The sequence below is a fragment of the Microcebus murinus genome, chromosome X (assembly GCF_040939455.1).
Source record: "Microcebus murinus isolate Inina chromosome X, M.murinus_Inina_mat1.0, whole genome shotgun sequence".
Taxonomy (NCBI): domain Eukaryota; kingdom Metazoa; phylum Chordata; class Mammalia; order Primates; family Cheirogaleidae; genus Microcebus; species Microcebus murinus.
The window spans coordinates 58,176,643-58,192,228 of NC_134136.1; the positions used below are offsets into that span (position 1 = coordinate 58,176,643).

The 15,586-nt window shown below is 38.7% G+C and overlaps 1 protein-coding gene across 2 annotated transcripts in view; it reads left to right on the forward strand.

The window, feature by feature from the left end:
* STK26 (serine/threonine kinase 26) overlaps nucleotides 1–15,586 on the forward strand; it is a 59,429-nt gene that overhangs the window by 891 nt on the left and 42,952 nt on the right. For both annotated transcript variants that reach the window (XM_012764744.2, XM_012764743.2), the window contains exon 2: nucleotides 13–163. In XM_012764744.2, coding sequence (XP_012620198.2) covers nucleotides 13–163 — 151 coding nt within the window. The remainder of the gene's footprint in view (nucleotides 1–12; nucleotides 164–15,586) is intronic.

Below are 15,586 nucleotides of genomic sequence, written 5' to 3' on the forward strand. Positions count from 1 at the left end.
GTGTTCTTCCAGGCCCCGATCGAAAAGCTTGGGAGGGCCGCCGAGCTACCCCCGGAGGAGGAGCCAGTCCGAACCCAAGGCGCCACCGCCACAGAAGCAGTGCGGAGAAGCAGTCGCCTTCATGGCCCACTCACCGGTGGCCGTCCAAGTGCCTGGGATGCAGGTGAGGACGCCCAGGCCTCCCCCGCCGCCCACGTGACCGCCAGGGAGCCCGGAGCGCGCTCTGCGCTGGGCACTGGCAACCAGAGGCGGCCCCTGGGCTCCCCTGAGGGCAGGGCTGGGCGCAGGTGACCCGGGAAGTAAGGCTCCAGGTGTTTCCTGGCGTCTAGGCTAGGTGGTGCTCTGTGCTGGAAGGCGCGGAGGGACTGGGACGCGCAACTAGGTGGGGATTGCGGGGGTGGGGTGGGGTGTAAAAATAGGCCAGAACCAGAGACACCTGTGTCTGCTGAGTGTGGTACAGTTGGGGATTGGGGGTGGGAGACCTTAACCTGGGAGAGATGGAAGTGTTTCGGAATTTGCGGGGTAAAACGTCAAGTGGTGCCCTCCCCACCAACACACAAGTTGGGGCGGGGCAAGAAAAGGGGTGGTGGTGGCCGCGGTGTTGAATTTGGGCTCTTCCTGTGTGCGTAGCGCTAAGAGAAGAGCGAGGTGACTTCTTTCTCCCTTTTGGTGTTGCTGCTTAAGGGCAAAGTTGTATCTCGCTCCCCCACCTGGCCCAGCCCATAGTGTGGCCTGAGAAATGCAGGGTCCTATTCAGAGTTGCCGAGGTGATGACTTCCCAGCCCCCCTCCCTGCCTTTCCCACAAAATGACTGTTATAAGTGGTTAAAGTTAGCTTTTTGTCCCGGACAAGGGACTACTGCATGGCACCCAACTTCTTATTAGGTCTGCCCAGCCCAACTTACCCCCCTCCCTTATATTTTTATTTTATTAGAGAAAAGCCATGTCGAGAGACTTTTTATAGTGTTGTGTTTTTAAATCGGTGCATTTTAGGCTATCTGTTAAATGTTATCCAAATCTAACTTTTCAAAGCATTCACATTTTTTGTTCTCTTTGCTAGATAGTTTAAACAACCCACTTATGAATAGGTCAGAGGCTAAAAACACGAAGCCTCAGTCCCTCATGATGTTCTAACAATGTGAAAGCAAACTTTTTTCAAGTTCAGAAAAAATGTTTAGAGTAGTAAATAGCTTATGTTTCTAGTAGAAATCAAAGCCTTGTGGGTTGGGGCCTCAATTTACTTATTGATGCATGGAATTCATCTTTTTTTCTGTTTTTTAGCAATTGGTCTCATTTTATACATGGTCACAAAAGTGATTTTTACAATTCTTTCCCCAAAAAGAGGCCATTTGTGGAGGACATAAATCTAACCCAGGACTCTTCGTGTGTTCTAAACACCAGACCTTTCGGCTGCATTTAGGGCAAGTCTGGGTTGAGTCCCAGGAAGTCAGTGTATCCTTGAGAGATAGAGAGAGAGAGAAAGAGAGAGAAAGAGAGAGAAAGAGAGAGAGAGAGAGAGAGAGAGAGAGAGAGAGAGAGAGAGAGAGAGAGAGAGAGAGAGAGAGAGAGAGAGAGAGAGAGAGAGAGAAAATAGTAGGGCTGTTTTAAAGGTTAATCCATTCAAGCTTTGCAAAATGTCTCAAACTTTCTTCCTCTCAGGCCATCTCCCCTCCTCCTTCCCTCTCTCTCTTTTCTCCATCTACCCTGCCCCACACCCCATTCATTCAGTTCCGCCTTTAATTGTGTCAAGAGAATTAGTAGTTTGCAATACTAAGTACACTTTTGCTCTGTCTGATCTGGAAGAAAGTGTGACATTTTCCCACCGTGTGCTCTTTTCCATTATGTGGAGAGTAGGACGTTGCACATGTAAAGTTTGTCTCTGAGGGTCTCCATGCTGCTCTCTCTATTGTGTGCGCGCGCCTGCGTGCGTGCTGCGTGCGTCAGCAGCTGTGTGCCTCCCGTTCATCAAGTTTGTGATTCTGGGGCACTCTGTGTGCTGAAGAGAAAATGGTTTCTGGTCTTTATTTCAGTTGTCTTGACTTTATTTGATTTATATGGTTAAGTAACTGCTTGCCGCTCAGTATTTCTTATTGCTCCCTGCTTTGATTATCTGAGTTTGCCTATCTCTTGAATTCTTAAATCTTAATGAAGGTGGATTAGAATGTGAATCGCATATTTTAAATTACAAATTCTGCCTTTCACTTTATGCCCTCCAAGTGTTGTGATTACTTTGTCCAACCTAATTTGGGTAGAGCAAACATCTCAGTGTTAGCAAAGAAGAGAGGAAGATTTGTTTGTCATTCTCCCCATCTTAATGAAATGGTAAATTCTTCTAATTTCCATTTTCTTTCTAGTTGGGGTTCTTAAGCACTTTGTGCCACAGAAAGCTTTTTGCATAATTGAAATCGCACAATAACTTAAATAAATTTGATGTCGTTCAGTGTGATTCTTGAGCCTAGATTACTTTTACTATTTTGTGCAACGGTGTTGCCTATAAGATGCAGAAATATATCATAAGCTTCTAAAATTCTCCTTGAGTTTTGTTACAGAGTTAGGAGCAACTTTTAGACTTTTAGAGTAGTAAGAAAACTTGAGTTAGCCACATGTTCTTGAAACTAATGTATAGTATTTCCACAAATCAGGGTGAAGTGGTCGACTGGCCTGTAACTTTTTAACAGTTTGTTTTAGAGAATTATGAAGATTGATGGAAAAATGATTTTTCCTGAAATAAAAACAAAATTACTTTATTCACAATGTTTTTCTCTCTCTGAGGAGAAAAGTGAAGTAGAAGCCGAGCTACCTGTTCTATCACTTAAGACTTCCAACATTCCTGACTTTCAAACAAAGAAATTTCTGTTGCTACTAGTTTAAAATAGAAAAGAAACTTGGAGTGAAGAAAGAAAACCCAGGATTTGGTCCAGTTCAAACTCTTCCTTATGAATTAGTTATTCAAACTTGTATTGTTGATATTTCTTAATATTGTGGTAATGAACATTTTTGCCATATTACATCAAATTTTGAGGGTATGAAGGTTTTTGTACTTAATTTGTGCTTACTTCTTTAGTGTGTAACTAAAGGAATTTTCCATACCAGGAGCTGAACACTTGAAAAATATTTAAAGTATAGCTTTTAAAAAAAGTAAACCAATAAACCTGTTTCTTTCCACTCAAATATTTACTCTTTAATGATTTAAAACTTGTTTTTTTCTTTGAAGTTTCCATTTATAAATTATACTTAAGTTTAAGATATTAACCCCCTTAGAACCTACATTACTATTTATGATGACAAATTATTCTAAATTACTTGTTAAATATTTCATAAAATAAAGGTGGCAGAATAAAGTTTAATGTTTAATTGTAGTACTAAATATTATTATATGGCATGCTTTATGCTATATCTCTCATTAAAGAATTTTAAAAGTTTCTGCTAAAGAATTTTAAAATTAGTATTTATGTATCTTTAAACATGACCAAGATGATATAGTTTAAATATAGTTGTTATTTGAGATGTGAAGTGGAAATGAGGTTTAAGGATTAATGAACACTTTATTGAAGACTTTTATCTAAGAGGTAGAAAACGTCACCTGGCATTTGGTGAATCTAGTTACTGGGTTCTGGGAAGGATACAGAAGTATACTCTGTGATTTGTCTTTAAAGAGCTTAAAATCTTGTTGCATTGTTAAAACTAGCACATGAAATATCAAACAATGCAAAGTCTGTGAACTTATTATAATAGAAGTTTCTGACTGGAAGATTTGAAGGCTTCCAGAAGGTAAGCTGAACACAAAGTCTTGTTAGGATTCGTATTGGGGAGGGCATTTCTAAGCAGGGGAAAAAATCTGAGCAAAGGTATCCAAGTGGTTCCCAAGTTCGGATTTTTCGACTTTATGATGGTACCCATACAACCATTCTGTTTTTGACTTTCAGTGCAGTATTCAATAAATTACATGAGATAGTCAGTACTTTATTATAAAATGGGCATTGGGTTAGAGATGATCTTGCCTAATTATAGGCTTCTGTAAGTGTTCTGAGCATGTTTAAGGTAGGCTCGAGTAAGCCACGATGTTTGGTAGGTTCAACTTACAATATTTTCAACTAATAATGGGTTTATTAGGACATAACCCCATCATAAGTGAAGGAGCATCTGTATATAATATAGAGAGGGAAGGGTACACCGCATGTGAGTGCATGTGCACACACACAAACACGTATCTTTGAGAGTGGGATAAAGTCACTTGGGTTGTGATGAAGAATTCCTCTGGAAAAATAATAGGAGATAAGATTGGAAAACTGGATTGGGTCCAGATCATGGTGGTCCTTAAATGCTAAGGAAGGATTTTAGCCTTTGGACTAGTCATTAAATACTTATGAGTAAAGGAGACTCAATGAAAAAAGTTGTATATTGGAAGAGAAATTTCAAGATTAGATGAATGAATGAAATGGAGGGTTGAGACACTTAAGGCAGTTTGATCTATGGAGGCTGTTTCAGTGGGATAATCATAGCTGTATAGACAAAATAGACCTTCCATTGACAGATTGCCTTCCAAATGCCTAGTACTATGAAGAAAAAAATTAATGACTAGACTTAATAATTAGGTACAGGGGGAGAAGTCAGAGTCTTTGTGTTATTGAATATGGAGAACTGGGAGAATTATGGTATGGTGTTTCCCCAAAAATAAGACAGGGTCTTATATTTATTTTTCCTCAAGAAGACACCCTAGGGCTTATTTTCAGGGGATGTGTTATTTTCCCCTCAAAGCCTCAGCTTGCAGCACACACAGGATGTCTAGGACCTGACAGGGGGAGCCGACCTTGTTGGTGGGGCTGCCCACACCTTTCTGGTCACCTCTGGGATAGTAGTTGTCACGATGGGGCAGATGAGAAGGGCTGCTCATCTTCTTTACTGCTCCGTGATGAAATGCATGGGTTGTGCAGATATGCTGCGTAGCCACGCCCATCACTAGGTCTTCTTTTCAGAGTAGGGCTTATATTGAGCAAATGCTTAGAAATCCTACTAGGGCTTATTCTATGGATAGGTCTTATTTTCAGGGAAACACAGTACATCTGAAAGAAATTGGCATGTGATGGGGAAGAGCCAGATCTAGTAGGAAGTTAATGATTTCTGTTCTAGACTTGTGATTCTTGAGGGAATAATGGGCTGACACAAAGGCAATATCTAACAAGTAGTCGAATATGTAGAACTGGAGCTTTAGGTATTCATCAGAAATTTACTGAGCATCTACTATATGCCGAGCACTTTACTTGAAAAGGAAGGACTGGAGCCACCAAGGAGGGAGAGGTTCATAATGCTGGAGAGAATATGTGGAAATGATGGCCCTCATGAGGTAGGTCATAAGAAGAGGAAGGGTGGCTTTAAGATGCATGGAAGGATAAGAAAATGTATCAAGATAGAGAGGTAGCTAACTGTGGGGAATTCTTTATTTAACTGTCATCAGGAAACCTAAATTGGGGAAATAATTCCATTTGATATCAGAGTTCAGTATGTGGAGTTCTTAACCTGCCTTTTGCCTTCCTAAGGGACTAATCAGATTTGTAATTTGAAGTGGAAAGCATTGCCTTGCATTGATGAACCCAAATCGTTGTCTCCTTGTTGTTGAGTGGTTGATGCATATGCTAATGATAATGGCAGGAGACCAGCTTGAACAAAATAATAAAAGCCAACTATTAGCTGATAGAGGTGGAGGTAGTTGGAATGTTTGAAGCTAGAGGCCTGGGGGCTCTAAGAAGAGTAAACAGGAATTGGGCATGGTGGGACATGTGCCTTGAACAGTAATAAGAGTCTAGAAATGGCACTCGAGTACAAAGGTCCATCATGTACTTCCCTTGCTTGAGTCATACAAAATGAGAGAATATAATTTAGCTGGTACTTAGGAACCATTAAACATTGTGATACTGTATTTTTTTATTCTGCTTTTCATTTATTCAGTGACCTTGAGCAAATCATCCATAAAATGAGGAATAATAAAAGCTACATTTCCTTTGCTTCAATAAGAGGTTATTAGAATGAATTAACTATCATCTGTGGAGTATATTTTAAGCTACTTCAAAATATACTCCTTTTAAAATATATACCTTTTAAAGTGTTATGATGTATATGGGCAGTTCATCCTGCAAAACAGTGCTACGCTAATCACATGAAAACACTGTCATTATTTCATCTCTCTCCTGCTTGAAAACCCACATTTTTCTTTTGAAAGCCAATCATCACCCCCACCCCACTCCCATCAGACCCATAGGCCTCTGCTCAGCTTTCCATACTTTTGTTACCTGGCTTCTCTCTATAGATCTAAACTTAGTTTCACTACTTACAAGAAATCTGTTTTCCACTACCATGCCAGTTACAATGCAATTGTCACTGATGGGTCACATTCTACCTGATTTTCAAGGTCTCCATCTTACCTTCTCCATGAACTTTCTCTGAATGTTCTAGGCTATAGAAATCTCTTCTATTTCCAAGCACCTATCGTATCTATTGTTAGTAGTAGACAGTCCAGTCCTTGATTTATATACTGCCTTAGATTTTCTCTAATTATGTACGTTATACTTGTCTCCTAAACTAAGTTGCAAATTTCTCGAAGGCAAGGACGATGTATTTTAATTTTATTTACACCATTAGGTATGAATTATATGTGAAAATGTTGACCACTGAGTGGTCAACAGACTGGACTTTTCTGACTTTTAAAAATTCTGACTTTTTCTTTAAATATGTTGTATAATATTTAAATTCTGTGGATAATGAAGGCTCATTTATGTGTGTATACTATAAACTTTGTATACTTATTAAAATTATTTTAATGTATTATATGTAACATGTCTAGCATAATATACTTACACATCAACTTTCCACATGCTGAAGCTCTGAATCCCTTGCCTTCCAAGACCTTTGATAGAAAAATGAGCCTCGGCCGGGCGCAGTGGCTCACGCCTGTAATCCTAGCACTCTGGGAGGCTGAGGCAGGCGGATTGCTCGAGGTCAGGAGTTAGAAACCAGCCTGAGCAAGAGCGAGACCCCATCTCTACTATAAATAGAAAGAAATTAATTGGCCAACTAATATATATAGAAAAAATTAGCCGGGCATGGTGACGCATGCCTGTAGTCCCAGCTACTCGGGAGGCTGAGGCAGGAGGATTGCTTGAGCCCAGGAGTTTGAGGTTGTTGTGAGCTAGGCTGACGCCATGGCACTCACTCTAGCCTGGGCAACAAAGTGAGACTCTGTCTCAAAAAAAAAAAAAAAATGAGCCACATTGCTCTTCTGGTAACCAGGGCTGATTTCAGAGAAATTGTATCTTTGGGAGAAATAGCCTTCCTACCTCCCCTTCCTCTCATCTCTTCTTTTCCCTTTCCTTCTAGTTGTAGTTTCCCATGGCTCTTCAGGGTTCTCTCCCTGGTGATTAGGACCTACCGTGTTTCCCTGAAAATAAGACCTATCCATAAAATAAGCCCTAGCAGGATTTCCAAATTAGCCCTACCCCGAAAATAAGACCTAGCATTGGGCGTGGCTATGCAGCGTATCTGCACATCCCATGCATTTCATCGAGGAGCAGTAAAGAAGATGAGCAGCCCTTCTCATCTGCCCCATCGTGACAGCTACTATCCCAGAGGTGACCAGAAAGGTGTGGGCAGCCCCACCAACAAGGTCGGCTCCCCCTGTCAGGTCCCGGCCATCCTGTGTGTGCTGCAAGCTGAGGCTTTGAGGGGAAAATAACACATCCCCTGAAAATAAGCCCTAGGGTGTCTTCTTGAGGAAAAATAAATATAAGATCCTGTCTTATTTTTGAGGAAACACGATACTTACCTCTTGTCCCTTCCCTCTGTCCTCCTCCTCCCCCAAAACAAATAAATAAAAACCATTTTTTACTTCCCTGTCCCAGCCATCACATTAGAAAGAATCTGATAATTTCATTCATATTAAGATGTTTTTGATCAATAGTTTGGTGTGTATCCTCTTCTGTCGGTGTTCACATTTTACAGGGAATAATGCCTTAAAGAAACGGAAATCTGGCCGGGCGCGGTGGCTCACGCCTGTAATCCTAGCTGTCTGGGAGGCTAAGGCGGGTGGATTGCTCGAGGTCAGGAGTTCAAAACCAGCCTGAGCAAGAGCGAGACCCCGTCTCTACTATAAATAGAAAGAAATTAATTGGCCAACTGATGTATATATAAAAAATTAGCCGGGCATGGTGGCGCATGCCTGTAGTCCCAGCTACTCGGGAGGCTGAGGCAGAAGGATCGTTCGAGCCCAGGAGTTTGAGGTTGCTGTGAGCTAGGCTGACACCATGGCACTCACTCTAGCCTGGACAACAAAGCGAGACTCTGTCTCAAAAAAAAAAAAAAAGAAATGGAAATCTAATAGTAGAATTTCAGACATCTTGATAATAAATAGTCTTTGAGTTGTGTCTTCTGAAAGACTGGTGGTTTTTACTGATTATATTTGTTGCTAGAAAAACAGAGTTAGGAAAACAAAAGACCCCCACTATTATTAGGTATGATGCAACAAAGTCCTTTTCATTTCTCATAATTAAGACTCAAAGAATATCCAACACAGGTACATATAAAACAGTGTCTCTGCAGGAATGGCATTAGGTAACTCACTTTAAAAAGAACAAAATTCAATAAAGTACACACAAGTAAAATTTTGACCCCATCCTTTTCCTTTTATTTTTACTTGACACATAATAATTGTACATATTTATGGTATTCAGAATATTTCAATACGTGTATACAATGTGTAATGATCAAAGCAAGGTAATTAGCATATCCATTACCTCAAATATCATTTCTTTGTGCTGTGAATATTCAAAATCCTCTTTTCTTTTTGAAAATAGACAATAAATTATAGTGAAATCACATTCACCTGATAATGCTGCAAAACAGAACTCATTCATCCTATGTGGCTGAAAGTTTGTATCTGTTAACCAGCCTATCCCCATCTTCCCCTTCCCTTCCCTTCCCAGCCTTTAATACCCACCATTCTACTCTACCTCCACAAGCTCACATTTTTTTTTAGTTCCAACATATGAGTGAGAATATACAATATTTATCTTTCTGTGCCTCACTTACTTTACTTAACCATAATGTCCTCCAGGCTCATCCATGTTACCACAAATGACAGGATTTCATTCTCTTTTCATGGCTGAATGGCATTCCATTGTGTATATATACCACAGTTTCTTTATCCATTCTTGACCCCATCTATGTACATTTCTCACTTGTTCATCTGCCATCTTAGACTACAGTGTTATATGGTAGGGACCACATCTTTGAATTAATGTTTGTAGAAATCAAATATAAAAGATATTAACTAATTCTTCTCAACAATCCTATAAAATAGAGTGATTCTATAGGAAAATGCCTTCAAATTTGGATTTTAAAATAATACTAAGAGCACATTGCTGACCAACTCTATCCATGATTCTCTTTGTTTTCCCTCCCCAAAACCCAATATGATACAGTCAAATAACCTATCCTGTCCTTGTCCACTATTCCTGCCTGCCTCTCCCCACCACTCCTCACCTACATATCCCTTACTGCGGACAGAGCTACAGAATGCTGTTGAGAATTCCCCCTCAGCCTTTTCTGAACTTGTCCTAATATTCTTCTCACAGTGGCCTACTATCCTTTCTTTTTCCTTCACATATCACTGGATCATGGATTAGAATAATTCCTGTCCTAAAATAGCAGATTAAGCGTTAGTTAGTATGGCATAACTTTGGATAGTCTGGCAAAATTAGAACAAAATTGTGGTTCATACTTCCTGGGCCCCAGAGTAAACAAAATTGTAGATAGCTTAGATGAAAGAGTTGAAAATATTCTTCTAATTATCTTTTTTTAAGTGTCCACTATCTCCCTTTTTTTTTGGTTAAGTAACTTCAAAAATGTGCTGTTGAGGAAATCCATGGCATTGTATTTTTGTATTTTTCTCAAAAATGTTTACAGAAAAGCTTTTCAACCTTCCTTTGTGATCGTTGTAACAGAGATTGTGTGTTGCTAGTGGTATTTTTTTTATTTCCCTCTTCCCCTTTCACCTCTTAAAGAAAAAGTGGGGAAAAGAAATCTGTAAAACCCTATTAATTTAAAATACAAAAGACTGAAACAAGTTGAGTTCGAATCAACCATCATTGATTTTTTTCAATTTGTTTATTGCAGAACAATAGGGTGTCTAGCCAAAAATAACAGTTGCTTTGAATTATAGAAACAGCTTCCCAGTATCAACTTAATGAAGTTTTACTGGATTTGAAATACATACCACATTAGATGTGTTAGGAAATTTCTAAGCAGACTAGTGAATTACTCTACCAGGTTTCAATAGTGTCTGGTAACACAATCCTAGGAGCGAATTTTTGGCAGGTGGAGGAAATACTTCAAGGACATCTAGAAGCATCCAGATTTTTCTTTGAAAATGCATTTTTGAGTTGCTCTGTTAGTGCCTTTTTAACCCTCCTCCCCTCCTCCAGCTTTCCATTAAACCACTGGCTTTGGGACATATCACTTTACAGTGTGTTATATTAAGCTAGGCTTAACTGCTTGAATGCACTATAGTATAAATAACGGAGCAGTGTGTGACGGGGGAGGGATGGGCAACATAGATAATCAGGTGGGGCATAAGTTGTTATTAGTGCAATGAAATTTGGGGGAGCTGGGCCAATAGAAACCATAAAGTCAGAATTTCTTCCCCAAACCTCTGCCTCATCATTGCTGCTGCTGGGAAAATTGCTAAACTCCCTGATCTCAATTTCCTGCTGCCTGCCTTAACTTTAAGCAGAAACACAAAAGAAACCAATCAGCAAAGCATGCACATATGCTACTAAGTATGGCGATAGAAAATAGAACTTTGACCTTTTGTGGTTAAAGAGACTATAGTCAGTGTGTCTGGCAGCCTCAGGGAAAGAAACATATTTCAAATGTATGCTTTTTAAGTGCTACTGACCCCGTGGGAAGAACACTTAGCAAACTCATTAATTAGGGTCCTGTTTGCTTCTCTAGTTTTAGTTCAAATCCTTTGTTTGAACTTAGCTCTGAGCCTCCTTATGTGCTTGTCAGTAAATGGTAATATATTAGATTTTCCCAAGTTGGACAGTGGTGACCCAGGTTTCATGTTTTTATACACTTAGTTTTTGTGAAACAACTGGGTCTGATTTAAGCTAGAAAATCATTAGCAGCAAAGGTTGGAAGGCCTACTTTGTACCTGTACATAGTGGTTGATGCCTATCTTTGAGACAAAGTTTGAGAGTGTCCCTGACCTCGAGAAGTTATAGTCTAACTGGAGAGACTAGACCCTTGTCTAGTCTCTAGTCTTCTAGTATTAGAAATCTAACAATGCAGAGCAATAGTGATGAGTGCCAGATGAGATAGAATATGAGATGGAAGCATCCCAAGGAAGACTGGACTAAGAAACTATTGCTTATAACAGTGGTCCCCAACCTTTTTGGCACCAGGGACCAGTTTCATGGAAGATAATTTTTCCACGGACAGGGGTGGAAGGGCAGAGATCAGGCAGTGGTGCTAGTGAGGGATGGGGAGTGGCTGTAAATACAGATGAAGTTTTGCTCACTCACCTCCTGCTGTGTGCCCCCCTTCCTAAATTTCATGGAAAATAATTTTTCCATGGGCGTGGCAGAGGTCCCTACCAGGCTACAGTACCCAGTGTTGGGGACCGCAGGCTTATAGAATACCTTTATGCGGGGCACTGTCTATACATTTTGCCACTGTACTACATTGCTTCTAGGCAGGGCAGCCTTCAACAGACCCTTAAAAGAGAGTAGGAGACAAGCAGGAGAAAAGACACAAAGGGGCACACATTAGGTTCCTTCTATAAAAGGTTTGAGGTAGGTACCTATTGGCATAAACTATGTTAGGGCCAGATTGTAAAAGGCATTGAATGCCAGACTGAGACATTTATTCTTTACTCAGTCTATAACCAGGAGTTTTTTAGCAAGATAGATAAATGGTAGAAGCAGTGTTGTTTGTTTGTTTGTTTTGGAAGGTTGGCAGGCTAGATTAGAGCTAGGGGAAGGCTGGAGGCTTTTAGAGCAGTGACAGTCAAGGTTGAGCATGCATGAGAACCACCTGGAGGGCTTGTGAAAACACAGACTGCTAGGCCCAGCCCCAGAGTTTCAGATTGAATAGGTCTGTTGTGGATCTCATAAATTTACATTTCTAAGAGTTCTCAGCTGTTCTGCTGGTCTGGGGACCACTCTTGAGCACCACTCAAGGAAGACTTTAACAGACCTTAGTGACTGGTTGAATATGGGAAGAGGGGAAACATGATGGGAGAGAGGAGTCAAAGATATGGCTGAGTTTGAAAGAAAATGGGTACATTTTTTGGAATGTTGAATTTGAAGTGCTGGTACATCCAAGCAGAAGCAATTAGTAACACATTTGTTGAGGAGAGAAGATAAAGATTGGAGAGTTTTGCATAGAAAGAGATAGTAGATGAAATTGCGAGAGATGAAAATAGCAAGACTTGCAATTATCTTCCCAAGAAGTTAAACTCAGCTTTGTGTTAAGTTCTACAGCTTCCAAAATCTCAGTCACTCATGACTTTTGTTTTCCTTCATCCAGGTAGCTTTGCAACTCAGACAGCAAATGCCCATCCTCATTATTATATATCAGGGGTCCTCAAATATTTTAAACAGGGGGCCAGTTCACTGTCCCTCAGACCATTGGAGGGCTGGGCTATAGTTTAAAAAAAAAACTATGAACAAATTCCTATGCACACTGCACATATCTTATTTTGAAGTAAAAAAACAAATGGGCAAAAACACCTGCATGTGGCCCGTAGGCTGTAGTTTGAGGACACCTGTATATATTATAGCTATCATTGGCCCATTTGTGCTGTTAAGTAAAGTAATACTTCAATTTTTATTTATTGATTTGTTTTATCTTGTTATATATATATTTTTAATTTTGGGTCTGGATAAGCCAGATGACAAATTCTTACAAATAGAAACTTTCTGTGGAATTATGTTGCCATGGTTAGTGTGCTTAGGTGTTTACTATAGTAAACAGCTCAGTAGATACTCTCATCTTCAAATGCAAATACTTATTAAGACCATAAGATATATTTATGCTTATAGTTGCAAAAATACAACTAGCTCAAGTGAAATAACATGTCAGTATCCTAAATGCCAGTAAGTGGCAATATTTTCCCTAAAGATAGGGATGTTTAAGACCTTTTTCAGTTTTGATACATCTCACCAATTTTTTATTTATTTTTTAAATTATTTATTTTTTATGAATTTTTATTCATAATTCCTTTCCTTCTCCCATTATTATCCCCTGATCTCACCCTCCAAAAAATAAACTGAACTTAATAGCTCTGAGCTGCTATTATATAAAAAAATACCCATTCACCGTCATGATACACCAAAGCCAACTTGTGTTTACATTTGTAAATTCCTGGAAGGGAGAGGAAGTTACTTTTGAATCATTAAGGTAATATCAAACCACTTCCTAAATGGCCTCTCTGCTCTCTGAAATATTCTTTATACCTGTCAGATTTCCTATGTGACACCATTTGCCAATAGGTGTCATATAGGAAAGGTCAGAGTTTAGTTCAAAGAAAGGATTAGAACTGAAAATAAGAGAAGCAGACAGGGCCTGTTTAATGAGTTTGCCAATACCAGACAATGTGAGCAAACTTTATTTATCCATCTCATTCACCATCCTTAGATCTAAATTACTTTTCAGTTTATAAAATGAACCCACGATGAACAAAAACAAATTTTTCCTTCAGAATCAAAGATTTGCCACCAATGAGGATTTCAAAAGCATTTGAGGAAATGTCCCTTTAAAAACATTATAAGCCATGTTTAATTTTCATTGACATAAATCTGTGCAATCACTAGGTGACTTGTTTCTCCTTTAGGGAATAAAATTTGTTTCGATGTAAAAATTCTGCTACATTTACCTTCTACCTCACACTGCTTAGGTAGCTCTCTCTTTTTTAGGATACTCACCTACTCTTGTGACCCATTTTTTATTATTCTGGAGGGTAGATTAAGTTTGTATTGGGGAAAATGAGATAGATGGATGGATGTATATATGCACAGGCAATGTGTATTGCACATGAAGTGTATTTTACATTTGAAAATAATTTAAATCTATTCAAAAAATAAGGCTGAGCAATTGCCTATAGAGTTTGTAATCAACTATACTAATTGTACATATAGTTATTTTTGAAAAGTAGAAATATGCATTGTCAAAATAAAAATGGATCAAAGATGGGATAGTTACTAAGTTGAAGAAACAGAAAAATATTATTTCACAATGTCCTTTAAGAAAATCTGTATAAAAGGAAGTCTGTAAAATTTATATAAAAAGTATGTATTCAGTAAAAGTTGTGATATCCATGAGCTTGCTAAATATTTGTATTGTATGAAAAGTACATAGAATTCCTTATCTCATTTAAAACCTCATTTACTTGAAGGTAAAAACATATGTGGATATGTATCTGCGTCCAAATACATAATAGAATTATCAGGATTTTATACATACTGCACTTTTATTATGACACATGTTGCATTTTATCATACCTAGTTCTTTTTACCTTTGATATTTAAACTCAGTATTCTTGAAGAAATTGAACTCACAGCAATCTATTTCATACAAGGCATAGATCATGAAAAATGACTTTTAATGAAATTCAATACCAGTGTCAAGCAGTTTTAGTGAATTAGAATTGAACATTATATAGCATTATACTTATCAAGATTCCCAATTATCTGCTTAATTTTTCCCATAGAATAGCCTTACAGAGAATCATTGCATCAAAGGAACTGCTTTTGATAAATATAAATCTTTTTACCTATTAGTAAAATCAGAGCTATGTGGGCAATATACAGATGACTTCTAGTTAACAGAAACTTGGCATCATTATCTAAGCTCTTATTTAAAGATAAAAATCTTATAGGTGCTTCATAATAGATTGTAAGGTAACACAGAATGGAGGGGACCAGGCATTGGATTCTGTTTCTGTGACAAACAAAATCTTGTACCCTGAGAGCTGCTTTTTTTTTTTTTTAACTATTTATCTCTTGCTGAAAAATGGTTACTGTGACTCAAAGATCTTTTTTTACTCTGTCACAGGCTTCCTAAAGGGCACATAAAATGAAAACGTGGGATTCAACTAGTTAAATAATGAATCAATTTCGAGATTTTAGCATAGGTGACACCTCTATGGTCGTCTTTTTGGACTGTGATTTCTGGTAATAGCAAGTGAAAAAAAAACTATTACCGCTGTTGCTATGGATCTTCTATCTGCTGAGGTTCAGACATCGTTTTTTGGAGGCTGCGGTGTAAACCCTGCTTAGGGAAGGTAGAATTTCATAATACCAGAAGATTACTGCTGCCTCATGAGCAAACAGAAAATGTAGGTGAGGGAAAAGGTGTTGGACTCTGGAAGAAGACAAAAACAGTATTTCCAAGGAAAGGGAAAAGTAATCTTTTGCTTTTAAGATTGAGGATTCTCTCTATATTTTTTTAGAATGGGAAATTTCTCTACTTTCTGCAGAGAGGAGAAAGAGCTAACACAAAAGGAAATTGGGGAGGTAATAGTAATTCATTTTGTT